Here is a 26,889-nt window from a genome sequence, read left to right on the forward strand (position 1 = left end):
GAGCACAGGTGACTCAAGGCCTGCAACCATCTCCGATTTTATGCACCGGGAAGTCTCAGAACCTCGGGAGGAAGCTGCTGGCGAGGCCCCACCGTGGGGGCGAGGGGGAGGACCACATCCCTTCAGAGGGGCCATGCTGGATGGGAGCTCGAGCCCCGAGCCCCACCGCACAGACGAGGGACCATCCCTAGCCCTAGCGACGACCAGCATGCCCTTTGGGCACAGGGAGGCGGGTGCGTGTGCCACCCCGGTGCCGGTCTTTATTTCAACCGCCTGTGCTGTGCGCCAGGGAGTGCCCCCAACCAGCCAGCTGCCACGGACACAGAACAGAGGCCAGGGTGGACGGGCTCAGGGTGGACGGGCTCCAAGAAGCATTTCCCTGAGGCTCCCGTGGGCTTTTCCCAGGACCAGCGCCAGGACCACACGGCCCCACCAGTCACTCGCCAGGCTTGGTGGCACTTCTGCAAGGGGACATGTCCCCATGAAGCCACTGTGACAAGAGTCCCAATGCTCGGGTCCCCTGTCCAGCCTCACGGAGAAACCAAATGCCAACAAATGCTGCTGGCCTCGGGGCCCTTTGTGGGCCTGCCTCTGTCGTGTGGTTTTCTGCATTTGCAGGGGTTGGGAGAGGTTAGGGAAGACTCATGCAGAGACTGAACCACGAACCTGAACGGCGAACAGGGAGCAGCCACGGGGACCCACAGCCCGGAGGCCCTGAGTGCAGAGTGGGGCCCCGGACAGAAGACAGCATCATGCCAGCAAAGCGACTGCACGGGAAGCCTCGGCCGGCAGGGTCTCCTGGCCTAGAGACACAAACGGCAGGAGAGAAAGGGGCAGAAACGGTATTCTGTCTTCGCTGACCCATTCTGGGAACAAATACGTTTCCAGTTTCTTCTTAGGAAAACACAATAAAGCGAACGGTCTTGTCCTTGGCTTCCATTTTGACAACTTCAGACCGTGTTCCTCTGGTCCACTGAGGAGCCCCTTCCACTGGCTCACCTTCCTCCGGCTCCACGACGTGTGTGCGTGTGTGTGTGTGTGTGTGTGTGTGTGCGAGCATGTGCGTATTGCAGGCACACACATGTGGGTATGTGTGAGTGTTTGTGCACATGCAAGCACCTGTCCCACCTCCCCACACCTTCATGATGTCCTGTTAGCAGCTCACTTCTGTCGTCTTGGTGCTGCTGGTTAGTGCGTTAGCTTGTGCCGCCCTCGAGGTTCCAGGGAGGGGTTTGCAGTTCAGCAGGTGGCCACCTTCTGACAGGGTCTGTCCCACTCACCCCTTGTGGCCCACCGGCCCCTTTAAAATGGCCTTTTCGCCTGCGAGTCAGGTAGCTAGTGTGGTCTGGTCCCAGGAGACGCTCTGAAAAAGGCCATTTGTTGTCGGCCAGCACTGGACGAGGCAGGTGTGTTAGAAACGGTCAGTGATTTCGGGGCCCCACTGGGGGGTCAGAGAGAAGCATGCCAGGCCCCAGGCAGGGGGAGGCCTGACTGCCGCCCCCGCGGCCCCCGGGGCCCCAGCCTTGAGTTCTGCCCCAGGGAGCAAGGGAATGTAATGAAGTGTGAGGTGGCGCGGGCCGCCGCGGGAAGGGCTGCTCCTGGGCTGGCTACTTGCCACCCTGCACCTTCTGGTCATAGGTGCCCGCGTGCTTATAGCCCGGTACGTAGCCCGACTCATCCACCAGGTCCACACGGCCCGCCTTGCCCTTGCCCTTGCCTGATGGGTCGAAGCGTTCCTTGTGGGAGCCCGTGAACTTGGTCGTGTCCGTGAGCCGGGACACAGTGGGCGACGAGATGGCCTTCTGTAGAGGGAGAGAATGGGGCGCGCCCGTGTGAGCGCAAGGGGCCAAGTGAGCGCGTGAGGCCGTCGGCAGCTGGGTCGGCACACCCCCAGGGAGTAACACGTCTGCTGTCCCACCCCAGACCCCACGGGCTGCTGCCCTCCGGGGAGTCCCTGCTAGCCATGCTCACCGTCACCCCTGAGATGATGGGGGCCTTGCCCTCGATGAGCCTGTGCACCTCGCGGACGGCCTCCTCGCTGCTCTTGTCTTTGAATCTCTTCTTGGAGAGCTCTTCAAGCGCCTCCTTGAACTGCTCGAATGTGATGGTCCGGCAGGATTTCCCTCTGAGGGAGGAGAGCGCTCAGGGCCCGGGCCAGGGCCACTCCCCTCCGTAACGCACAGCCCCACCAAGTAGTGCCCCCAGAACCTGCTGACATCCGGGGACCAGGCGATGTCAGGGGACCCCTTCCCAGGGACCTGGTGGCATCAGGAGACCCCTGCCCGGGGACCAGGTGACATTGGGGAAACCCTGGCCCTGCCCAGGGACCTGATGACATCGGGAGACTACCTCCCAGGGACCTGGTGACATCGGGGGGCCCCTGCCTCTGGGCACCCAGTGACATCGGGGTAACCCTGCCCCAACCCAGGGATCAGTGACATCAGGGGATCCCTACCCAGGAACCTGGTGGGGGCCCAGTGGCCTTGGGGAACCCCCACCTCTCCCCCACAGCAGAAATCAAGTCTAACGTTAAAATACAGAGGGGTGCCTGGGTGGCTCAGTCGGTTGGGCGGCCGACTTCGGCTCAGGTCATGATCTCGCGGTCCGTGAGTTCGAGCCCCGCGTCGGGCTCTGTGCTGAGTGCTCAGAGCCTGGAGCCTGTTTCAGATTCTGTGTCTCCCTCTCTCTCTGACCCTCCCCCGTTCATGCTCTGTCTCTCTCTGTCTCAAAAATAAATAAACGTAAAAAAAAAAAAAAAAAATACAGAATATGCCCCTCCCCCACCCTGGTGTGCACTGTTTATGCCCAACAGTCGGTCGCCATGGGCAACGGCAGCAAATATAAATTGTCTTGGAAAAAAGCTTAAAGGAACCACATCCTTTATGAACAACTGGACATTAAAACAAAGCTGTTGTCTGGGTCTAAAATGGGGCGTGTGTGGCGTCCACTCAGAGCAGGAGGGAAAAAGTCAGGTCAAGACGCTCATCCCATCTGAACCACACAGAGGCCGAATCCTGCCTGGGGCCACCGTGGCCCGACGTCCCTGTCATCACACAGGGACGGGGTCGGGCGGCCGCCTCGCCAATACGCCCAGCAAGGTGGTCCCAGGGCCCGTCCCTCCTCCCAGGACCCCCACTGCCCCCACCTGAAAGCCGCCTGCCTAAGGGGCACAAGGGGGCTAGGGGCAGATGCAGCCCTATTCGTTCCCTGCCGCAGGCCACTCACAAAATTTCAGGAAGATTCTAAACTGTGCACGTTTTATAATTTTTACTAAAAACCATTTTTACCACTTTGGATCTCTCCTGCTAATCCATGGAGTGAGTCGTCAGGGTTTTAGAACAAGAGGTCCTGTGGGGGCGGCTTCTTGCCATGCAGAGACACCCTGTGGGTGCAGAGGCCTGAGTGGGACGGCCCAGAACAGCCACAATAACCACGAAGGCACAAGGACAGACCCACACGAGGGTTTCCACGGAAGAGCAAAGAAAGGCAGCTCGGCAGAGAAAGGCCCGTCTCTAAACAGCTGGTGCTGGTACAGCGGGGACCCAGCCCTGTCCTGTGCCTCGAAGTGCCTACAGAGACTCACTCAAAACGGGCCATCGTCCTAAGTTCAGCACAAAGCCTAGAACTATAAACTTCTGGAAGAATACCTAAGAGAAAAACTTTGTGACCTCGGGTGAAGCAAAGATTTCTTAGAAACAACACCAAAAAAGTCCATAAAAGAAACAAGGAATTGGAATGCACCGAAATTTAAAACCCCACGCCCTTGAAAAGATGCTGTTCCGAGGAATACGAGACGAGCCACAGATGGGGAGAAAACACGTGCAAACAGACACCTGAAAGAGAAAGTTTTTCAAACTTAACGGGGAGGATCCCACATAGAAAACGGGGCAAATACCCGAACCGGACACTGTCCAGGAAGACCCCTGGGTGGCCAGGGCAGAGCACACAGAGCGCCACCCCACATGGCGAGTCCTACCGGGCCGGACGGCCAGCGTGGCTGAAGCCGGTGAAATGGCCGCACCGGGAGGATGTGGTCAGCCGGGCACTCCGACGTGGCGTCCACCCGGGGAGGCGGTTGGGCAGTTACGGCTCTGAGCCCCCACGTCTGGGCTCGACGCAGGACAGACGCACCGCAGTCCCGCGTGAACCACGTAGTCAGGTGTCCTTCAGCAGTGAACAGCTGGACGCCACACGCAGGGACTCAGAGGCACTTGACGTGCCCGTCGGAAGACACGGGACACAGCCCGCAGTCGGGGAGCGGGGCTGGGAAGCCTGAGCCCCCACGGGGCCTGCACTCAACACAGACGCCCCTTCCGTCCTCGGGTGCTGGTCCCGACCACGACCGCACAGCAGGGGCTGGTGGCCTGGTGGGTGCAGGGATTCCTCAGACCCAGTGGTGGGCAGGGCAGTGGGCTCTGCCCCCGCAGCAGTTGGTCTCGACCCCCCCCCCCCCCCCCAGCCTCTGGGGAAACCTTCCTGGGCAGCGAGGTTCTCACAGCAGCCGCCCCGCACGGAGATCCCTGCCCTGCTGCCGGGCCGAGGCCCTGTTTGTTTGTCCTGGGCCGTCAAAGGCACTCCTGTCTCCTATTCACGCCCTGCCCGGGTGGCATGTGGATGCCAGGCCTGACGGCCAGCCCCGGGACTGGCCGCCGGAGCACGCAGCCCTCTCTGGGCACCGCGGCACCAGGCGCCACCAGTGTGAGTCACTTGAGCTGGGGGTGGGGGGAAAGGCTGACGGGGGCTCCCATCAGAGGGCCACATTCAGAGCTGGTGGACACGGGCCTAAGGCCGACTCTCCCGCTCCACCTGGCCGGGCCGGGTGTCCCCAAGTGTCCCCACCGTGACTGCCCAGCAGGGAGTTCTCCCCAGGGGACCCGGCACCCTGCTGCAGAGAGCCATGCGCAGCAAGTTCTAGAATGACAATGCCCGTCTCTTCCCCAGAGACACTGATCACATTACACTGCTCTCTGGACACAGAGTGAGCCTGTTCTCCAGAGTCCACAGAACTGGAGGGTGTCCCCACCCTGAAACCCCCTCTCCCGGCTCCAGGCCGGGCTGGCCGGTGCCCTGCCTGCAGGCCCGCCCAGCAGGAATGGGGTCACTGATCACACACAAGGCCCCGTGAGCTGGGGTTTCACTTTGCTTCCCAAGCCCTGTGTCCCCCAGGCCTCCAGACCCAACTCAGGGTGGGCAGGGGGCTGAACCCTGCCAGTGCCAAAGGTCACCCGGGGACACTGGGGCTGGCGGGGGCCAGGGCAGCCCTCCAGAGACAGGCGTATGTCCCTCCAGGGCCAACAGCAGGAAGGCTCCCGGGCTTCAGGCCAAAACGTGCCAGCACCTCCATGATTCAGGACCGATGGCACTCCCAGGGACACCTCTCCAAGAGGTGGGAGGCAGCATGCTGGGCCATTACGGAGAACTTGCCGCTCGGGTGGGAGGAAGCTACTGGCCCCCCGTGCACCACCCCTCCCCCCCCCCCCCCGCAGCAAAGCCAGGGCCCTGGGAGACCTGTCCAGAGGGCAGCCTGGCTGGCCAGGGTGACAGCGCAGGCAGGAAGTGGGGTGTCGAGGGGCCACTTAAGGCTCTGATGAGGCTCAGTGAGAAGGAGGGGCCTGTGGGGAATTCCTTTGGGCTGGCAGGAGTGGGAGGCTCCTGGGGGAGCTGTCATTGTGGCTGTGACGTAGCAGTGCCCTCACGTCATGCCTGACCTGGGGCAGCTCCCAGGCCAGACCAGCGGCTCCAACTGCACGCTGTGCCCAAGGAGGACCGCCGGTGGGCTGCCTGGGGGGCTCTGTCTGTCAAGTGTCTGGCTTCAGCTCAGGTCACGGTCTCAACGGTACACGAGTCCGAGCCCGGCTTCGGGCTCTGTGCTGACGGCTCGGAGCCTGCTACCGACCCTCTGTCCTCTCTCTCTGCCCCTCCCCTGCGTTCGCTTGCTCTCGCTCTCTCTTAAAAAAAATAAACAACAAAGAAAGGAGGACCAGTCGCAGCCAGACCTTCCTGGCAGACGGCGGCCGCCCTGCTCCTGCCCAGGGCTCCCCAGTGCCGCTGACCAACCCGCCTATCAGGGCCCGGGCACAACCATGACGCTGTGGGTCCGTAGGGGCCGCGGGGAGGCCCCGATCTGCCTGAAGGGGCAGTTGTGGCCCCGACTCTTCCCCGCCAAGTAGGTAAAAGCCACCGTAGCGTGCTTGCTTCATGCAGGAGCCTGGGGCTGGGCTTGCCCTGTGAGGGGCAGGGGCGGGGTCCCTGGGGGCTCCAGCCACCACCCCCCGCCCACGACCTGCACCCCTAATTGCCATCGTGGCTATGGCAGGGGATGGGCTATGAAACAGACCCACTGAGGTCACTGAAACCATTTCTGAGCATTTGGGGAAGGTCACCTTAAAAGGACAAAAGGTGTGCTGAGGCCCAGCATCCGCATCAACCCAGCGAGGGGCCAAGGGCCAGCAACTCCCCGATTCCAGACGCACCAGGCTGCCCACCGCGGAGGCCCTGCGTGGCCTCGGGCCAGGAGAGGGCCCCCACAGAGAAGGCCTCAGCCACGTGGCCGTCCTGACCCCGCCGCTCACCCCGAATGCCCACGCTCACTCGCCCCCTGCCTGGACAGCGGGGGCCCTGGGCAGACCCGGCACAGGGGAGCCCCCGTCCCTGGTGTCTCTGGGATGTGCCCGCACACACGGGGCCCTGCCAGCCTCCCCCGGACCTCCCGTGGACGCCCCCGCCCCACAATCGTGGTGGACCGGCGGCGGGCAGCATCTGGACTGTGTTCCGTGGGGAAGCCTCAGCTCTGTTATTCCCGCTTCCTGCCTCGGACAAGTCCCACCACGTCCGGGCCGTGGCCATGTCCCGGCTGGGGCCACGGGGTGTGTGGCAAGAATGGAGCCGGTCAGTGGCCGACAGGCCCCAGGGAGCCCCGCCAAGGTGCTTCTTCCTAACCTGAGACCCAGACGCCAGCATCATGTTGCAGGAAACACGGCCCCTCACTCTGAACACACAGCAACCCCAAAATAGGCGCGTGCATGGGCCAGGAGGCCGCCCTCTGCCCCCCTCAGGCCGGGCCCGCCACCTGCACCCCACGCGAGCACACGGGCAGAACTGAGGCGACGCTGTCGTCCAGGCGCCCCACGCGGGGCTGTCAGGGTGCTATTCGTGCTGGGCACACAGAGTCTGGATTAATTAGTATTTCAGACCCACCGAGGTCTGCCCCTCGGGGCGGAGAGGGTGCCAGAAGGCTTTGTCTTGGTAACAATAGCGTTCAATCGAGACCTGGAGTGGAGCCGCAAGAAATTTGTTTAAAATTTAACACATAGTAACATCAAAACAAACAAGCGCTGCCGTGGCAACAGGACCTAAACAAAGCCTGCAGATACCCGGGCTGGCGCCACCGCCCGCAGAGCCATGGCAACCGCCTGCAAACAGAGCGGGATCTCCTCCACCAGTCAGCGGCTGTGGCTCCGCATCCGTGGCTCCCACGAGGCGAGGACGCTTCTGCCACGGCTGCCACTTGGAACAAGTGTGACCCCAGACCCCATCGATCAGGACGTGCACGTCCCGCCCAAGACCACCCTCGTCACGAGGCCAAAGAAAAGCAGATCCAAACGGTCTCCTTGGGACCTCCCAGCGTCCTCTAACCCTGCAGCCTTGCCTTGGGACCCCACGACCCCGCCCGGGACACCATCCACCTCCCCTTCCAGGGACAAGGCACGATGCCCCTGCCACACCCTCCCAAGGTGACCAGCAAGCCTACCCGGGCGCGGGCCCTGCCCGCACCTGCCCCCTTGTAGGGGCCCCAGTGGCCACCACAGGCCCGTGTGACTGCGTTGTGACCACAACCCCTTGCTGGGCTGGGGCCCCCCACTGCCCACCCATCAGACGACTCCCCCCCCCCCCCCCCCGATGCGAGCCGGGGCAGAGACACCAGGGGTCCCAAGCAGCCCTGGACTCTGCAATGTGGAGCCCTCTGTGCCCAGGGGCCGGGGGCCGAGCCTTGGCCCCAAGCTTCTGAGCGCCTGACGCCCTGCCTCCTGGGACGGGGACTGCAACCAGATGGGGTTCCCTTACGGGTGCTCACACCAGGGCCCGCGTCCCACTCGCTGGGTGGCGGGCTGCCCACGCCTCCTGCACGCAGGAGGGCACCCGTCCTCTGAGTGAGCCACCTCCCCACCCCCGGGGCTGTGGAGAGCCTGAGTTCTACCAGTGAGCACACATGCCTGCGTACGTGCACACATGTGTCCTGGGAGCCGTGTGCGTGTATGTGCTTCTGTGCACACGAGTGTGGGCTGTGAGTGCGTGTGTGCACACGTGTGCAAATGCCTGTGCGCAGTAGCGTGGAGGCAACTTTCTGTGACAGGAATGAAAGGTGACGGAAGGAAGGGCTGCCATCACCCGTCCCGACAGTTCGACGTCTGGGCCGGCGCCGAGGGTGTGGGACCCCTGGCGTGTTACTGGCTGTGCCTTCCCCGCCCTGTTGAAACCCTCCCCGAGGGTCACGGCTCTGAGGTTCCTCTGCTCCCGGCCTGCCCATGTCTCCTGGATGCGTGCGGTTTCCCAAGGTCAGTGCTGAAGGCCTGAAGACACGCCCAGGGGAGAAATGGGGGCCATGCTGGGCCTCATCGGGGTCCCTGCCCCCCAGCTCAGGACACGTGGGCCCCCTGGGGCTCCTGCTGCCCCCACCCCAGCAGTGTGAGCACACGGTAAACACGGCTGCCCTCCTGTCCCTCCCGCTTGGGGTGCCGGAGCACGGCTGCACCGCGGAACGAGTTCTGTGCTAGAGACACCTTCGGAGGCAGCCGCGGGCTCCCGTCTGGCCCTGGGGGTCGGCCAACGGCGGCACCACACGCCCGAGACCGGCTGGCCGTGGCGACCGTCCACGGGAACCACACCCCACAGATCTGGCTCGTGTTTCTTAGCAAGGAGAGCAGGCCAGCACCCCCCCACCCCCCCCCACCCCCCCGGCAGAGGACACAGCACCTCGGGCTGGAACCCGGTCCCTGGTGATGATGGCATCTCCGAAGTCAGGTATCAGTCCCCTTGGTCACAACCCGGGGGCCACAGGGACGGCAAATGTGCAGACCCCAAGGTGGGGACACAGAGGGCTGGTCCCTGCCAGCTGCCAGACTGCCATCCCGGGCAGTGGGTAGAGGCAGGCTCCGTGTGGCTCCCCGGTCCCCAAAGGTCCTGAAGCCCCCAACCTGGAGACACGGGGGAAAGAACCACGATGCGGCCCCCTCCCCGGCCCCCTCCCCGGTGGACGCCAAGTAGGAACACTTTAGCACCTTCTGGGCTGAGGTGGCCCGCCCCTGCCCCTCTTGGGAATGTCCTTGACCCCGAGGCCACACTTGCCAGAGGCTCCCGGAGTCTGGCCCCTGCTCTGTGGGGGTGACCCTGGGGATCAGGCAGACCCAGCCGAGGAGCGCACAGCTTCTCGTCTCCAGGGTGCAGCCTGTAGCCAAGGAGGGACTAGAAGACGCCCCAAGGACACAGCAAGAGAGGTCGGGAACCCGCGCCCCAGGTGCGTGGGGGTTCAGGTGGGCTGGGCCTCTGTGAGGAGGTGGGACGGCACCAGTCAGGGTCCAGCAGGTCTGCGAGCAGGGCGGCGATGGGCAGGGGTCAGCCCCGAGGCTCAGGCCGGGGTCAGTGTGACAAAGTGACCAGGAGACCCAGCACACCCCAGAGGGCAGGTCCCACGCAGCCGAACCCCACACGGACACTGAAGGCCAAGACGCGTGGAGGAGGGGGGGGACCAGAGCGCCCAGCCAGGCACGGGGTGGGGGGGGGGGCAGACAGGGTGGGGGCAGGAGGGGGCACGGATCAGAGGAACAGAGGGGAGCGGGGGCAGAGGTGGGGGGCTCATTTGTCCACACCGGCTCCTCCACTGGGCTGTCTCCTCAGCCTCCACAGGTGGGAGGTGCGGGGCCGGGGGGGTGGGGGGGCACAGGCGACAGAATGGACGTTTGGGCCCAGACGCCGCCGCGTGGACACCCAGTCAGAGGAGCGGTCCGTCTGCTGGAGAGAGGTCCAGGTTCGGGGACTCAGGCACCAGGGCTCTACAGACCAGGGAGCCGATGAGGGACCCAGGAGGTCCGGAGTGCGCACCTGCCCTCCGCCCGGGGCCCTGCCCCACAGACACTGCGCAGGTCGGCGGGCGGAGGGGCGGGGACACCGGGCCTCTGGGGGTTCTGGCCCACACTGTCGGCTGAACATCTCCGGGGCTCCCAGGGCGTCACCTGGCCCTGGCGATGGAGTGTCTACCTGGGACCCCCAAACCAACCACAGAGCACCTCCCGCCCTGCACCCCGCCTTTCCCTCCTCCTCCTCCCCCTGCACCCTGCCTTCCCCTCCTCCTCCTCCCCCTGCACCCTGCCTTCCCCTCCTCCTCCTCCCCCTGCACCCCACTTTCACCTTCTCCTCCTCCCCCTGCACCCCACCTTCCCCTCCTCCTACTCCCCCCTGCACCCTGCCTTCACCTTCTCCTCCTCCCCCTGCACCTCACCTTCCCCTCCTCCTCCCCCCGCTTCCCCTCCTCCTCCTCCCCCTGCACCCCGCATTCCCTTCCTCCTCCTCCCCCTGCACCCCTCCTTCCCCTCCTCCTCCTCCCCCTGCACCCTGCCTTCCCCTCCTCCTCCTCCCCCCTGCACCCTGCCTTCCCCTCCTCCTCCTCCCCCTGCACCCTGCCTTCTCCTTCTCCTCCCCCTGCACCCCACTTTCACCTTCTCCTCCTCCCCCTGCACCTCACCTTCCCCTCCTCTTCCTCCCCCTGCACCCTGCCTTCCCCTCCTCCTCCTCCCCCTGCACCCTGCCTTCTCCTTCTCCTCCCCCTGCACCCCACTTTCACCTTCTCCTCCTCCCCCTGCACCCCACCTTCTCCTCCTCCCCCTGCACCCCTCCTTCCCCTCCTCCTCCTCCCCCTGCACCCTGCCTTCTCCTTCTCCTCCCCCTGCACCCCACTTTCACCTTCTCCTCCTCCCCCTGCACCTCACCTTCCCCTCCTCTTCCTCCCCCTGCACCCCGCCTTCCCCTCCTCCTCCCCCCGCCTTCCCCTCCTCCTCCTCCCCCTGCACCTCGCATTCCCTTCCTCCTCCTCCCCCTGCACCCCTCCTTCCCCTCCTCCTCCTCCCCCTCCACCCTGCCTTCCCCTCCTCCTCCTCCCCCTGCACCCTGCCTTCCCCTCCTCCTCCTCCCCCTGCACCCTGCCTTCCCCTCCTCCTCCTCCCCCTGCACCCTGCCTTCCCCTCCTCCTCCTCCCCCTGCACCCTGCCTTCCCCTCCTCCTCCTCCCCCTGCACCCTGCCTTCCCCTCCTCCTCCTCCCCCTGCACCCTGCCTTCCCCTCCTCCTCCTCCCCCTGCACCCTGCCTTCCCCTCCTCCTCCCCCCGCCTTCACCTTCTCCTCCTCCCCCTGCACCTCACCTTCCCCTCCTCCTCCTCCCCCTGCACCCCACCTTCCCCTCCTCCTCCTCTCCGTGCACCCCACCTTTACCTCCTCATCCCCCCTGCACCCCAGCCCTGTCCCTTCCCCTCTGACCCTGGGCCTTGGCAGTGGAGTGCTCACTAGAATCCCTTTCCCTCAGCTGTGGTCTCCTTGGGGCCTCTGCCCGGACCCTGAATTCTGACTGGTTCCTCCTCTGGCACCAAGTCCCCTCCACTTGGCGGGTGGTCTGGGTCCTAAGGGTTGGTTTTCCTCGTGGGGCAACTCTACCCTCCTGCAGCCTCCCAGCTCTAGAGGAGAAGGCTGCCCCCGTGGCCGGTGGTCACTGTGAGGACAGGCACCAGTGTTTGCCCAGGAAAGCAGGCAGACCTCCCTGGATAGACACACCATGTCTGGTGACATGGAGGCACAGCCGCTGGGGACACACAGGGAGGAAACCATCCACCGCTGAATGTACAGGGAGGGCACAGGGCCGTCCCAGGAAACATGCCCAGGTCACGGGGACGTGCAGCTAAGGCATCACAGTAACTGAGATGGACACGTATCAGAAAGAAGCTATTTTCCCACAAGTGTGACCTACACCGAGATCGCTAGATGCCAGGCAGCCTTGGGCGCGCTGTGACATTTCTCGGGTGGGTCCTCAGGTTGGGAGGGTGGGAGGCGGGGGAGGGTGTCCTCGGGCCGCAGAAGCGCCCAGAGGAACGGGGAAGGCACGTAACCACGCCTGACGCTCTCTCCAGCATCCAGGAGGAAGGACACGCGCACGCGTGCAGGAAGCACATGGGCTCACTGCTCACAGCCACCGGGTCCGCGGCGACGACGCTGCATCAGAGTTCGGGTGTGAACACCTCCCCAGGCTCGAGGGTGCGAGGCACCTGTCATGCCCGAGGGGCAGGCTTCTCAGCTCTGCCGCCAGCTCCAGGGACACCCGCCAGCCCCGGCCAAATCCTCGGCATCTTATCCGGAGAAGGGACGGGTCAGGGGCACTGGCACATCCCACCCCCTCACTGCCAGCTGAACACAACGCCCACCGGGAGTCCTGAGTGCGAGGCCTGGGGGGCACTTACTTGATTTTGCTGAAGACGATGTCCACGTCAGTGACGGTCACATTCTTCCCATCGATGACCTGGCAATCCTTACACAGCTTCGACCAGTTCTTGCCATGCATCTCCCTCCCGGTGGCCCTGGTGTCCCCGTGCACGGCAAAACGCCGGAAAGCCTCCTCCAGGGCGCTGAGCTCTGGGGCCGCAGCGGCCGCCCCCTTCACCGGCACCTTCTGTCTCCAGTGACAGCCTCTTGGCCGCTCTGTCCTTTGCGGAGTCCCCTGGGGACTTGGGGGGTGTCTTGTTGGCGGCCTTGGCGGCCTTGGCCTTGCTGTCAGCCATGTTGCTGGAAGAGGAAGGGGAGAAAGGGGTCACCACGCTTCTACAGAGCCATGCGTAGGGCAGGAGGCTGGCCGCCCATGTCACAGTGGGCACCCAGGATGGGCCAGGTCCCTCGGGCATCAAGCTACTGCCAGGCACTCTGCCCCTCCCAGTACTGGCCCCCGCCAGGCGCCCGGTGGTTGGATGAGGGCTGTCCCCAAACAGCCAAAGTCCACGGGGAAGCACCCAATCCGGCCTCCTGTGGGCTCGGCGCCCCTCCTGTCACTCCCCTATTGGCCACTGTGTCAGTGTCTCCTCCCTGGGCCACATCTGCTTGACTCTCCAGAATGATATCCTCCCAAGGGACCTGACAGTGATGGGGAGGGAGACCCAGAACCGTGGGCTGCGGACCTAGTGCAGGCACATGGCGGGAGTGGGAGTGTGGCAGACGTTGCCCCAGGGTGGGGGACCACGTGTGGGGCCCCGCATCAGGAGCCCAGCGGAGGCTGCCCTGCCCTATCCACGGGTCTCTGCCTTCGTGGGGCACCTGATCCCCAAGGCCGGTGGGTCCCTGTGGGGCCCCCGCCCTGTGTCACGGCCAGTGGCCCAGACAGGAGCCTGAGATGTCCAAGCCCCACCGAGGTGTGTGACCGAGCACCCAGAAGTCGCTTCCCAGGGGAGCAGTGGGTGGCCGTCCGTGCCCCAGGGGGCTCGGCAAGAGCAGAGTGCCCCCAGGGCACACGCAGAGTCCTGAGCGGCAAGCATGTGGTGAGTCCTCAGTTCAGTGAGCGTCCCCTCCCAGTCTGGGCTGGGGGCCCTGGCTGGCCCAGAGGAAGCCAGGACGGGCACCTGAGACCGGGGTCACCCGTGCCCACCCGGTCAGCAAAGCCGGTGCAGGTCTGGACTGACGGCTCTCGAGGCCACCCATGCCCTCTCCTCCAGGCGGCCCCCTGTGGATGCACAGGGAGCAGACCCTCTAGGCTCCCGCAGGCCCACCCAGGGACAGGAACCCGGCGCCTGCCTTGGGAGTGCCTGCCCTCAGAGGGACCCACAGCAGAGGCCGGGTGACACCCAGTTACTTCCAGTGTTATCGCTGACCCCATTTCTCCGTCTGAAAAAGGAGCTTCTTAGGGCAGAGGGAGGAGGAGTCACATGCATTCTGCGTGTCCTTTCCTATCCTTTGATAAATCCATGTGCCATATGACGAGATAATGGCACGATTAGTTTGTAAAAGCCCGAGAGCTCTAGCAGAGGCTTCCTGGAATACGGAGCTGTCGAGAGAGGCCTGTCTGTGCCGCGGATGGCAGCCCGGACCTGCGGGCACGGGTCTCCGGGTCACCCGAGGAGAGCCCTTACCTTGCAGGGCACAAGTCAGCACACAGTGGGGGGGCGGGCCCCTCACGTGTGACCAGGTACGACCAGGGATGCCCAGGGATCACTCTGGCTGGCCAGAGACCTGGCGGTCCGAATGCCCTGCCCACTCCCTCCATGTGAGGACTTCCCCCAGCTCAGGACCGCCCCAAAGAGTTCCCTACACCCCCACGACCCCCCACTCTCTGTGAAACCCTTGAGTCTCTCTCCTTGCCCTCACCTGCTTTCCTGAAAAAAACCCAGACTGTTTGGAGATGTGTAAGAATCGGGGTGGGGAGGGGGGGAAGTGAGGAGGGGGAGGAAGTCAGCACAGGGGGGTGGGGAGGAAGTGAGCGCAGGGGGGTGGGCAGGAAGTGAGGAGGGGGAGGAAGTGAGTGCAGGGAAGTGGGGAGGAAGTGAGGAGGGGGAGGAAGCGAGCCCTGGGGGGGTGGGGAGGAAGTGAGGAGGGGGAGGAAGTGAGGAGGGGGAGGAAGCGAGCCCTGGGGGGGTGGGGAGGAAGTGAGCGCAGGGGGGTGGGCAGGAAGTGAGGAGGGGGAGGAAGTGAGGAGGGGGAGGAAGCGAGCACTGGGGGGTGGGGAGGAAGTGAGGAGGGGGAGGAAGTGAGTGCAGGGGAGTGGGGAGGAAGTGAGTGCAGGGGGGTGGGGAGGAAGCGAGGAGGGGGAGGAAGCGAGCGCAGGGGGGGTGGGGAGGAAGCGAGCGCAGGGGGGTGGGGAGGAAGTGAGCAGGGGGAGGAAGTGAGTGCAGGGGGGTGGGGAGGAAGTGAGGAGGGGGAGGAAGTGAGCAGGGGGAGGAAGCGAGCGCAGGGGTGTGGGGAGACTGTGTTACTGGATTTGCACTTTCAAAGAAGGGCCTGGAGAGGCCCTGCCAAGGTGGAATTAGGGACGGGGGGGGGGGAGGGGCCAGAGGGCAGCCCCTGCCAGCGAGGCCCCATACAGACCCGGATGGGCCTGAGCCCCAGTGTGTGCCAGACAGGGATCATCCCGCCACCGGGAAAGGCTGTCTCTCAGACGCCACGTGGTCTCCCCGGCCCCCACCCCCCGGGAGCCATCGAGGCCCCAAAGAGGCACCAGGCCAAGGCCCCCATTTCCAAAATGAGTCGGGCCCCAATTCAGAAGGACTCTCCCTGGCGACCTCCTTAAGCCTCGACTGCCTAAAGCGAAACTTACAGAAAAGGTGACACGGGACAGACCCCGACAGACCACTGTCAGCTGCCACACGGACATCAGCACACAGAATTCCTGACCAGGAATTTCCTGACCTGCAATTCCCTGTTAGTGATGTTCCTGCAACAGAAGCAGGTGTGTCTGTGAGCAGGCGCAGGTGTCTGTGAGCAGGACCAGGTGTCTGTGAGCAGGAGCAGGTGTCTGTGAGCAGGAGCAGGTGTCTGTGAGCAGGCGCAGGTGTCTGTGAGCAGGACCAGGTGTCTGTGAGCAGGACCAGGTGTCTGTGAGCAGGCGCAGGTGTCTGTGAGCAGGAGCAGGTGTCTGTGAGCAGGACCAGGTGTCTGTGAGCAGGCGCAGGTGTCTGTGAGCAGGACCAGGTGTCTGTGAGCAGGACCAGGTGTCTGTGAGCAGGCGCAGGTGTCTGTGAGCAGGAGCAGGTGTCTGTGAGCAGGACCAGGTGTCTGTGAGCAGGACCAGGTGTCGTCTGTGAGCAGGCGCAGGTGTCTGTGAGCAGGCGCAGGTGTCTGTGAGCAGGAGCAGGTGTCTGTGAGCAGGACCAGGTGTCTGTGAGCAGGACCAGGTGTCTGCGAGCAGGACCAGGTGTCTGTGAGCAGGCGCAGGTGTCTGTGAGCAGGCTCTGTGGAAGAGCTGCTCTTACACTAGAATCAGAGACCAGGGATGGCGTGCAGAGTGGGGTAAGGTGGGGGCCGGCAGGACGCCTGTGTCTGGGAATCCGGACAGGCCGCAGGGAAGCCAGAGCTCACCCAGACCCCTGTCCCCCAGTCCTCCACATGCCGCTGGCTTCTGTCACTCTTCCCGGGGGCTGCGTGAGCCCCTCCTCTGGCCCCATCTCCCCGGGAACCTCTGGCCCGGAGGTGGGCAGCCCCCCAGAGACCCTGTCTGAGAAACGCCAGCCCCTCCTCCCGCCCACCTGCCCCTGGGCCCCCGCTCTGAGAGGGGGGAGAGCCCACCAGTGTGACCCCGAGTCCCCCAGCACACTCCCGGGCTCTGTCCCGACTCCTGGAACTCCACGTTGGTGTCCTTGAAGGAGCCAGGTCCTGCCCAGCTGGCACCCCGGTGTCCTGAGCTGGCCTCCCCGTGCTGCTGGGGTGCGGCGTGAGTCCAGGCCCCCGAAACAGGGGGAACCGGTGTCCTCCTCGGGGACAGCCTGCAGCCACAAACCCAGAAGAGGCGGATATTCTTCGCAAAATAACAGGGCTGGAGTGTCCTGAAGCCTTGGAACCTACAGCGTTCCCTGGAGAATTCCCTATTTGCGTGCAGGGGCAGGGACACAGGCCTGCGGGCCTGTGTGGAGGCTGCTCGCCCCGCCAAGCCCCTTGGCTCCCAGAAGTGCCCGCCCACGAAAGGCAGGATCTTGTTCAGGGTTCTTGCCTTAACCTCTTCCGCTAAAGGCACAGCGCCAGCCCCTCTGGGTGCAGTGGAGTCTGCGCGGGACACACTGTGTTGCGAGTGGAATTGAGAACCGGGCTCTGGGCCCCTGAGGGACACCCCAGGCCCTGCAGGGGGATAGGGCTCCTGGGGGCGGGCGCATCACAGGGAAGCTTCTGGAAGCCACTCTGGCTCTCCCCGAGCCCCTGCTCAGTGTCCCTGCTGTTCACTCCCACGTCTCCCGGATCTTGACACCTGGTTCCAGGCCAGCGAAAGCTCTAGGTGCTGAAGCCCCGGGGATGGTCGCTGGGCCCACCGACAGGACGCCGGGGCCCAGGGTCCAGACCGAGACCCCATTTCTGTGCCAGAACCCTCGAGGGACCTGGCCGCACAAGCATAAAGCGGGATCCTGCTCAGACCTCACGGGCGGCCAGGAGCGCAGCTGGGGATGGGGGCTGAGCCAAGGAAACCACGAGGAGGCCGTGGGAGGCACCTTACCGGATGCCACCAGACGCTCAGCGACAACGCGGGGACGGCGAACAAAAGGCGCAGACACAAGAGAACGACAACAAGACACACGCTCCTTGCCCCTCTGAGGCTTCCAGGCAGACCCTGTGGGATGCGGCGGGCAGAGGCACCGAGGCCCCCGGGCTGGCCCTTTCCAGAACACTTCACGCGGCTTGCCTCCCTGCTCTCCACCTTCTACCAGGGCCCAGAGCCCACCTGGAGGCTCAGGCCCCGGCATCAGGGTCTAGAGGCGCGTCGCCCTGGCTGCTGCCCCCGGGGGAACAAAGGCACTCGTCCCCGCTGAGGGCCGCTCCAGGCGGTGAGAGCCTCCCGGGGCCACTCGTCCCCGCTGAGGGCCGCTCTGGGCGGTGAGAGCCTCCCGGGCGGACAAAGCGGGCTTTCTGAGCTGCACATTCCCGAGAAACACTGGGGCAGCCAGGAATCCCACCCTCCACAGGACACAGCCCCGGTGCGAGAGCTGGCGTGACCTGGGCTGTGTGAGCAGGATACGGCTCAGGTCCCAGATCCCGGAGCCTGAGGCCACTGGCCCCGACAGGTCCCCCGGGGCCAGGTTGTCCAGGCCCTGAGGCCAGGCCATCGTGAGTTCCCAGTCAGAAGACCAAACTGAGTTCTCTCCAATGGAAAAACACGAGCAGAGCACCAAGCTCGTGTCTTGTCTGTGTCCCCGAACATCCCGGGGCCATGGACCTGTCCTGCACTGTCCCGCAGCAAGGTTGCCTTGGGAGCCCCAGCCTCTGACCTGGGGAGCTGCTGCCCAGCTGGTGGGTCGGGCTTAGGGGCAGCCAGCACAGGGGGGCCAGGCTGGACGGGGCTGGGGGGCCGGGAGGGACGGGGCTGGGGGCTGGGCAGCCAGCACAGGGGGGCCAGGACAGGCTGTGTGCTCTCCAAAAGGTGACCTTGTGGGGCAGAAGCCTTTCCAGTAAGGGAGACTGAGGAAGGCAGGGCATCTTCAAACCCCACCTACCCCTTGAGGACCTCTGGGTGGCTCTCCCCAGCCCCTTAACAGAGGGACATTCTCCTGTCACCACGAAGCCAGGGATTTCGGGGGGACCCGCTTCCCTCAGAGAGTTTCATAGAGAATCCAAAGCCACAGCTCACCAGGAGTGTGAAGCAGACCATGTCTGCATGTGGATCTCAGAAAATGAGGGCTGTGGGGGCCAAGGGGCAGCCCCAAAGGGCACCACGGCACACCCCCAATCCCGAAAGAGGGCCTCAGAACCAAGGAGAGCGGAGTGGCGTGGGAGGGTGGCCCCCGGGCACCAGCAGGGACAGAGAAGGGGGCTCAGCCCACCTGGGCCCTCTGGGGTCTCCGAGACGGCTGGCCAGGCCCACACTAGCCCGTGGCTCACCGTCTGGGCCACGGGTTCTCTAAGACCTGTCCTAAGATGCTCTGCCCACAAGTCCCAGCCACGACACGGGAAACACTGAAGCCCTGAGTGTGCGGGTGCCGCGTTTCCCACACTTTACACTCTGGTCTTGGTGGGCTGAACCGGAGGGAGACTTGAGGCTCCCGGACAGATGTCCCCGGGCAGGTGGCGCCCTACGGGTTGGATGAGGACACAGGTGGAAACTTCTAGCCGCTCAGTCACCCAGCGCCTGGCCCCACAAGTGCCCGGCCAGGGGTCTCTGTCAGCGCCTGCAGGCAGCCTGAGGGCAAGTGGAGTGGGCTGAGAGGCGGCCCCGAGAAAGGAACGGCCACATCCTAACCCCCAGAACTGTGAATGTGACCTTGTTTGGAGAAAGGGTCTTTGCAGGCGTCATCAAGCTGAAGATACCAAGGCGAGGTCTGATTTGCCTGGCGGCCCTGAACCCAATGACAAGTGCTCTGGGAAGCAGACACACAGACATGGGGGAGGCCACGTGATGACAGAGCCACAGCCCTGGAACCCCAGGAGCTGGAAGAGGCAGGAAGGACCCTCCCCAAGACCCTCCGGAGGGAGCGAGATCCCCCGGCCCCCAGCCCCAAGCCTCTGGCCCCAGCACTGAGAGAAGATAAACTTCCGTGTGTTAAGTTTTGTGGCTCTTTGTCACAGCCACCTCGGAGCACTCAGGGGACCAGAGAGACCAGAGGAGGAGCGTTCCCCCACAGATAACAGTGCGTGGAGGAGAGAAGCCAGGGGCCGTGGCCCAGAGGGCCCAGAGGATCAGGCGGGCCGGGTTCCAAAGGCCCCTGGAGGACAGGCTCCCAGTGCAGGACAGCCATATGACACCTGCCTGCTGGGATCCCTGCTCTGGCCTCAAGTTGCAGGCACTGGGCACAGGAAGAGGCGGCTCACACAGCCTGTTGCTTTAGGAAAGGCTTAAAGCCCATGCTGGGGCAGTGGCCAGTGGGGGGGGGGGGGGGGGGGGGGCGGGTCCTACACAGCCCTGCTGCAGGGGCGAGGCGGCCAGGTCCGGCCTCGGTGGGAGCCAGAGTCACTCCACACCGCAGGCAGATCTGAGGAGCTGCCCATGGATACAAAAACCGTCCTTCACAATCCTAAACAAAACATTAACCAACGGAATCCCGTCAGAGATAAAAAGGATCAACACTTTGCAGTCAAGTTGGGGCCGGGCCGGGAATGTGGCTAAATGTGAGGGTCACACTAATGCCACCGTCATAAACGCAGGGAGAGCATCTGGCAGAAGTCAGCATCTATGCATCATGCGAATTCTTAGGAAATCGAAAAAAGAGGAAAACTCCTTAATCTGAGAAAAAGGGCCACCTGCAAAAAAACTGAGAAAAGCCGCCACACTTGAAATATTGAAAGCGTTTGTTTTTAAGTTGGGGCAAGTACTGTATTCCCCATGTCAGAAAGACAAGAAAAGGAAATGAAGATATAAAAGTTGTTAGGGAAAAAAACTCATCATCGGCAGTTTCTAGGGTTGTGCACACACCAAACCCAAAGGGATCCCAGGACGATTATTAGAACCAGTAAGTGAGTCTAGTGGTGTTTCTGGATACGTGGTCAACACACAAAAGGCCATTTCATTTCTGCGTAACAGCAAAGACGCACAGTCAAAAGCATTTAGAAATGCAACATTTAAAACATGAAGAAATACAAGTTCCTAGGAACACCGCTCACAGAGGGCGCACAGACAGTCAACACAGAAAACTCGGCCACTGAAGGAAACGAAAGGCCTAAATGATGACGTTATGAACATGGGTTGGAATCTACGTACAGAAAGATGTCAACTGTCCTTAAATTCGACCACAGTCTTAACTTAATCTGGATAAAAACTCCGACAGCTTTTGTGTCTAGTATCTAGATGCACTGAGCTGACATATGTGGGAGAAGGGCTGTGAATACACAGTGATCTTAAAAGAAAGACAAGATTTGCTCCATGGGCATGGAGACTCGAGAGAAAGGTCTGGAAGCAGAGACAGCACCAACGGGACAGAACCACCAACGGGAGGGACGCCAGAGCCCAAACACATGCGCACACATGTGTGACAAGGTGGCCCTGCAGAAAAAAGGGAGGAGCATATTTTCAGTAAATGGCAGATGCAGGGGAGACGGGGCATCGGCACCACCCTTCAGGCGCTCCGAGGACTGAAGTGGGAGAGGCAAAATCCTCACGAAGGTGAGGGCCGAGGGTATCTGACGTCCTGGGGAGACAGAAAGATCCGCTGCACAAGCCTCAAAAATCACTGCCCTTAAAGGAAACCATTCTAGGGTGGCAGCAGGCTGAAATCAAGAACTTCTGTTCATCAAAAAATATCACCGATGGAGAGAAAAGGGAAGCCACGGGGTAGGAGAAGATACAAATATGGGCTCGTCTCCAGAACCCGTAAAGGACCCTACAACTCAATGAGAAAAAGGCAGCAAGTCCAGAGAAGCAGCCAGGGGCCCCTGCCGGGGTGGAAGGCCCAGTGGGGCAGGGCCTGCAGGGTGTCAGGAGAACGGAGCCTCAGCCCCCGAGGACGCGGGGGACAGCTGACCGAGCAGCAGGAATCAGAACCAGGGCGCAGCGGGCGGCGCGGCCGGGGGGTGCCGTCCACCCACAGACGTGCCACCTGCTGCCACGGAAAGGGTGCAGCGAGTCCCGAGGGAGCAGGCCAGGGGCCGTCAAAGGCCGAGGGGCACAGGGCCAGGGGCCCCAGGGGCTGCCACAACTGGTCCTCCGAAGCACCGAGAAGAGGGGCCACCCTTGAGCGTCTCCCACCCACCAGCTCCGGCCCCTCAAGCCAGGGGCACTTCCCCAGCTGGCTGGACCGTGGGACACAGCCACACGACAAAGAACCAGGCTCCCCTGTTCCCTCGAGGGACAGGCAAACGTTCCGGAGAGACCCCACACAGAGACAGGGGAGCCTCGTGCCAGTCACTCAACCCAGACTCAACTAAGCAGGGCAGCCTCGGGTGGTCCTGTCTGGCCGGCAGACCCCTAGCCGAGGTCAGGGGATGGGGACCACTGTCCGTGCCAAGCCCTGCTGGCTGGCAGAGTCATGAGCAAAAGCAAACGGGGTCACTGTCTTAAAGCCCTGGTTTGGGGACAGTCTGTCCTACGGCATTAAATGACTGGAGCGGGGTCGAGGGTCAGTGAGTGCACGAAGCACGTACACCTGGATGGAGAAGGAGGGTGTGGGCGGGCTTTCTACAGACAGCTTGTGACGCAGGGCCGCAGGCACACTCGAGGAGCACCTGACTTAACGTCGGTTCTGGGCCCAGACCCACACCTGCACCGCACGCCCCCCCCACCCCGCCCCATGCAGGGGAGACAGCGGGGCATGTGGGGACTGCACGAGGTCACCCGGGGGCGCCGGCTGCTGGGTGTTGTCCCCACTGCAGTGGGGCTTCCCAGGTAAAGGCCACCTGGCCGGTGCTCAGCAGACATGCAATCACTCAGGTGTGACAGAGAGAGGTCTGGGGAAACGTGGCTCAGGGCAGGAGGTCACACAGAGCCCACGCGGGGGCACTGCACTTACGCCAAGAGAACCGGAGACACAGGCACCCTGGGGACATGCTGGAGACCTGCAGGGACATGTGGGGACACACAGGGACACACGCTGGGGACACACGGGTGCGCCCCACCACAGAGGCAGCAGGAGGAGCGGGAAAGGCTCCAGGAGGTTTTAACACCTAGGCTTCAGCGAAGGTAAGAACCCATCGTTCCTCACCACAAACCTAATTAAAAACAAGAAAAAGTCGGTGTGGACGTGCTCCTCCCAGGACCGGCTGGCAGGTCCCGCTGCTGAGAGAAGCCAGGGCCGGGGGCGAGGGCGGGGAAGGCAGAAAACTGTCACTGCCTTACGCTCCGTGCAAGACTTTGGACTCTTCACCAAAGAAGGCCCTGTGTTTGGACGCTAAATTACACCTCCCGGCTGACGGCCGTCCCGTGCTATTGCACAGTTCCAGGGAACGAGGAGCCTGGGAACAGACCGACACCCCACATCAGATGAGAGCGGGGGAGGAGGGAGGAGCAGCCCCCCCACAGGCGGCTCCTGGGGCTCCCACAGGGCCGCGCCCTCACCCGAGGCCCCAGCAGGGCCAACCCCGCACCCCGCACTCTCCGCTGCCGCAAAGGGTCCCCCTGAAGACGCACTGCCGAGGGCAGACACCCGGGCTCCGTCCCCACCCAGAAAGGCTGGAGACCACGTCTGAGCCCCAGGTGCAGGTGCGCTCCATCCCCCCACCCCCTTGAGGCAAGGCTGCTGCTGACACACAGGGGAGCGTCTGCCCGGTCCAGGGTCTGCGGGCTCAGGGGCACACGCCCCGCCCCCACCGCCCTCCAGCGAGAGCCACTCTGAGCCCACAGAGGACCTGACACTTCAAGGTGCAGCAGGGCCCTTGCCTCGTGGTCCCAAGATCCCCAGACGTGCTCCTCCTGCCTCACCAGCAACATCACCAGCTATAAATAGGCCTGGCTTCCAGGCAGCGCAGCCTCTCCCAGAGGAAGCTTTTCATTCTCAGTCTCTCCTGCCGGGAGCACTCTGCGGCCCTGAGGACCGTCTGGCTGCTAAAAGCCTTCTCTGCATCCTCAAGCAGTGATGAGTGATTTGATTTTCTTTAAATTCTCCTGTGATTTACACAGTTTCCACCATGAGTATTTATAACCTCGTATACGGTTTTACCACAGGTATTTACTGAGACTTCAAAGGATTCGGGAAGAGGAGCCAAACAGCACCAGGGAGATAAGAATACAGCCAAGAGAGCTTCCCATGATCTCCATCACTTCATCCTTCCGGACTCACGGAGAGGGATTTTCTAATGTAGCACTTAAGTTATGGTACCTTTCTGACTCATGGAACCCTCTGGAAATCAGGAAAGCGGCAGACGCTTCCCCCAGGAGAATGCACATACCCTCCTACCGCAGGCAATTTGCAGACAAATTCACCAGCACCCCTCCCCCCAGAACCCTCGAGGAGCCCTGTGATTTGGACCATGTGACAGGAACAGTGGCTGGTACCAGAGACGGGGTCACAGAATCCAGCTTAATTAAGGCATCGGTCAAGCCGCTGTCTCGCTGCCCCACCCCCATTTCCTGCCTGTTCCAAGCTCTCTCCCCATCACTCCAAGCCCCTGTGGTCCCAGGGCACTCAGGATCCAGGTTGGCCTTTACCAATCACCTCCTAGGAGTGCGGCGCTGCCCTGGATTGTGCAGAGCTCCCCCCGCCCCCCCACCTCCATTGGGTCCTCCCCGAGAGGCTGGCCATGGGGAGTCAGGACAGGCCTGCAGAGTGGGACATGGGAGCTGGGTCCTTTATCCATCGTCCCCGAGACCCTGCCGAGACCCTGCCGGTATCCAAAAAATGCCAGGTAAATTAACCACGAAATACGCAGATAGATGGCCACACTGTCAGCTTACCCTAAACGGTGTCTCATCTTCAGAGACACCAAACGCCTGTCGAAATAGTCATGAGCAGAGTGGCAGGAATGGATTTTCTCCCCAGCTCATTTCAAGGCTGCATTTGCGTAACTGAAACCACAGAATAAAGGGTTTCTCTGGTCCTGCTGCACAGGTGGGGCACTGCTCCCCAGAGGTGTGTGAGCAAACCTGCTGGCAGCCGATCTCTTCATCCTGACTGCCGGGTTCTGTGCTCACAGGCGATAAGAGAACGTGACACCCTCCGGGGAGGCTGCTGGAGTCGCACACTGTGCGGCTGACACTGTCACCTGGCGTGATAATGGTGACGCAAATGCGGCCGGAGAGGGGCCTGGGACCCCGAGGGGGCGGCGCGGTCTCTGCCAAGGGACCACGCTCACTCTGGGCCCTCTGCGTGGCCCCGGGTCTCCCGGAATTGGGGCTGCCCGGCACTGGCTTCATTTCACACCCTCTACGCCCTAATTCCCTTCGGTCTTGCCACCCCAGGCCCGGGCGTCCGCGTAGCGGGACGTGGGGAGGCGGCAGCGGCGGCGGCGGCGGCGGGGAAAGGGGCTGCCGGGAGTGGGGGGGGGGGGGGGCGGCTTCGTCGCGTGAAGCGCTGCCGCCCAGACAGGCCCAGCGTCTCATCCGGGGCCCACGCACCAACCACCTGTCCCTTGCAGCGGGGTCGCCCCCGCCCGCGCCCCTCGAGCCCCGGGACCCACGCCCCCGACGCAGCCCCCGGGGGCCTCAGCGCGCAGCACCGACCGCCAGGCAGCCCAGGGCCGGGGATGGGGGCGCACGGACGCAGGGGGCTGCAGCCAGGAGGAGGCGCGGCGGGCGCAGGTGGCAGGCGCGGCGGGCCCGGGCGGGGTCCTGCGTCCAGCGCCCCGGACCGAGCTCTGCGGACGCTTACCTCGGAGATGCGGCCACTGCAGCGGGCGCCTCCGCGACTCGGCCGCGCGCGACCGGGTGTCCGGCGAGCGCCCGCGCCCCCGCCGCCCCGGGCCCGCCAGCCCCGCCCCGCGCGCCCCGACGGCCCGCCCTCGGCCCGCCCCGCCCCGCGCGCTCATTGGCCCGCCCCCGGCCCACCCCGCCCCGCGCGCTCATTGGCCCGCCCCCGGCCCACCCCGCCCCGCGCGCTCATTGGCCCGCCCCCGGCCCTGCCACACCCCCGGCCCCTCCCGGCCCGGGGAGCGCGCGGGGCGCACGGAGGCCGGCGGCGGCGCGGCTCTGCCTTACAAGGCCGGCGCGGCGCAGGGGCGTGGGAACCCCGCAGGGGAGGCGAGCCGGGGGCGGTGGGCTAGGGGCGGCCGCACCTGGCCCTCCGGGACCTCGGGAGGCCCGCCCGCATCCCCGCGGCCGACAGCACGCGGGCGGACGGCGGGGCCCTGCCCTCTCCGCGGAGACTCGGGCCGACGAGGAGGCCCAATGTGGAGTGGGGTAGGGGTCGGGGGTGCGGGCAGGGACCTCACGGAGGGGGCGCAGGGAGGCCCGGCGGGGAATGGGCCTCGTCCGGGAGATTGGGAGCAGCCGGAACGTGCAGCCGCGCCTGGGTGCGGTCAGGCTGTGCTGGGCCCCGGTGCAGCCGGAGCCACCCTCCCAGGGACAAGCAGCGGCTGCATCCCCAGCGCAGCCTGGAGACCCTGTTCTTCCTGCGCTCGAGGTGGGCCCGTCCTGCCTACCTGCGCACGCAGATCCGGAAATTTTCCAATGTCTCCTCTTTTCTGGGTGAGGCCCGCTGCCCTTCCCCTCCAGGCTGGCCCCACTTGCTTAGTGCTGGGGCTTGGGGTGCAAGGGCCTCCCTGTCTGTCCTGCAGGACACCCTCCAGTGGAGAAGGCCGGTGGGGGGGGCGGGGTGTGACCCTTCTTCCAGTTTCATTGCTGTGGCTCCCTTGGACCTCGCCAAGGAACCACTACCCCAGGTTCTGCCCTCCCCTCCTGGCTACAGAACCCCCACCCACATGCCCACCCAGTCTCTGTCCTTGGTCCATCTGGCACCAGACCCCCGCCCCCACCCAGGCTCTGTCCTTAACTCTCCCAGCTGCAGAGACCCCCCCACACACACACACCCTCCAGACTCTGCCCTGCTCTCAGAGCCCCATGAATCACAAGTGCCAGACTCTGCAGGTGGGATGCAGCTTTGGGGCTCACCTCAGAGATTCCGGCCTGCTCAGAGCCTGCACAGGCAGCTCACGAACCAGAGGGGGCGGTGGTGCAGGCTCTGCCGCAGTCCACTAGGCCACGGTGGGGAGGACGTGCTTTTCCTGGCATTTCTGGAGCCAGGGACAGGCAGCCCTAGGGGCTCAGCCCCACCCTAGCCCCACAGAGGTCCTGGGTTCCACATGCCTCCTTTCAACCCTCTAGTTTCTACTTCCGCTTCAAACTGGTGGAAGATGGGCGGCCGTCTGGAGGTCTGTTCGTTGAGACTCAAGGTTCTGTTTGTTCCGGTCGGAGCTGGACAGCGTCTTCGCCGCATCCCACTCAGGCCTCAGCCTGCTTTCTCCCGGACATCACTACTAACGATGCAAGAGGAAGAAAGAAAAACATTGCACACTATGTTCCCCCTGTCGTATCGGCCAAAGGTGACCGTTGAATCCATTTTGCAAGACCTGTTAGAGCTCTGACATAGACACAGGGTAATCTGCCAACAGAGGTGGGCACCAGGTTTCAGGAGCATAAATATTCAAGGAGCATAAATATTCAAGGAGCATTTTCCCTGGGAAGGAGAGGCAAGGCCTCGGGAGATGGGGACACCCTCAGGGCAGGGCGCTGGGGGAGCCCTCAGGGCCAGATGTGCAGAGTCACACCCGCGGAGGTCCTGCCCCCACATTCCAGGCGGGCTGGCGCCCTGCTTCTGGA

General features: G+C 63.7%; 1 protein-coding gene across 1 annotated transcript; it reads right to left on the reverse strand.

Moving 5' to 3' along the window:
- Positions 1-350: 350 nt before the first annotated feature.
- TPPP (tubulin polymerization promoting protein) lies at positions 351-25,058 on the reverse strand. The gene is given in 5 exon segments (XM_053906839.1): positions 351-1,802; positions 1,972-2,125; positions 12,497-12,684; positions 12,686-12,818; positions 24,944-25,058. Coding segments are annotated over 4 exon segments (666 nt in total). The 5' UTR covers positions 12,815-12,818; positions 24,944-25,058; the 3' UTR covers positions 351-1,607.
- Between the last annotated feature and the right edge of the window lie 1,831 nt (positions 25,059-26,889).

This window comes from Panthera pardus, unplaced genomic scaffold (genome assembly GCF_024362965.1).
Source record: "Panthera pardus isolate Hobbes unplaced genomic scaffold, ASM2436296v1 HiC_scaffold_2, whole genome shotgun sequence".
NCBI classification, from domain to species: Eukaryota; Metazoa; Chordata; class Mammalia; order Carnivora; family Felidae; genus Panthera; species Panthera pardus.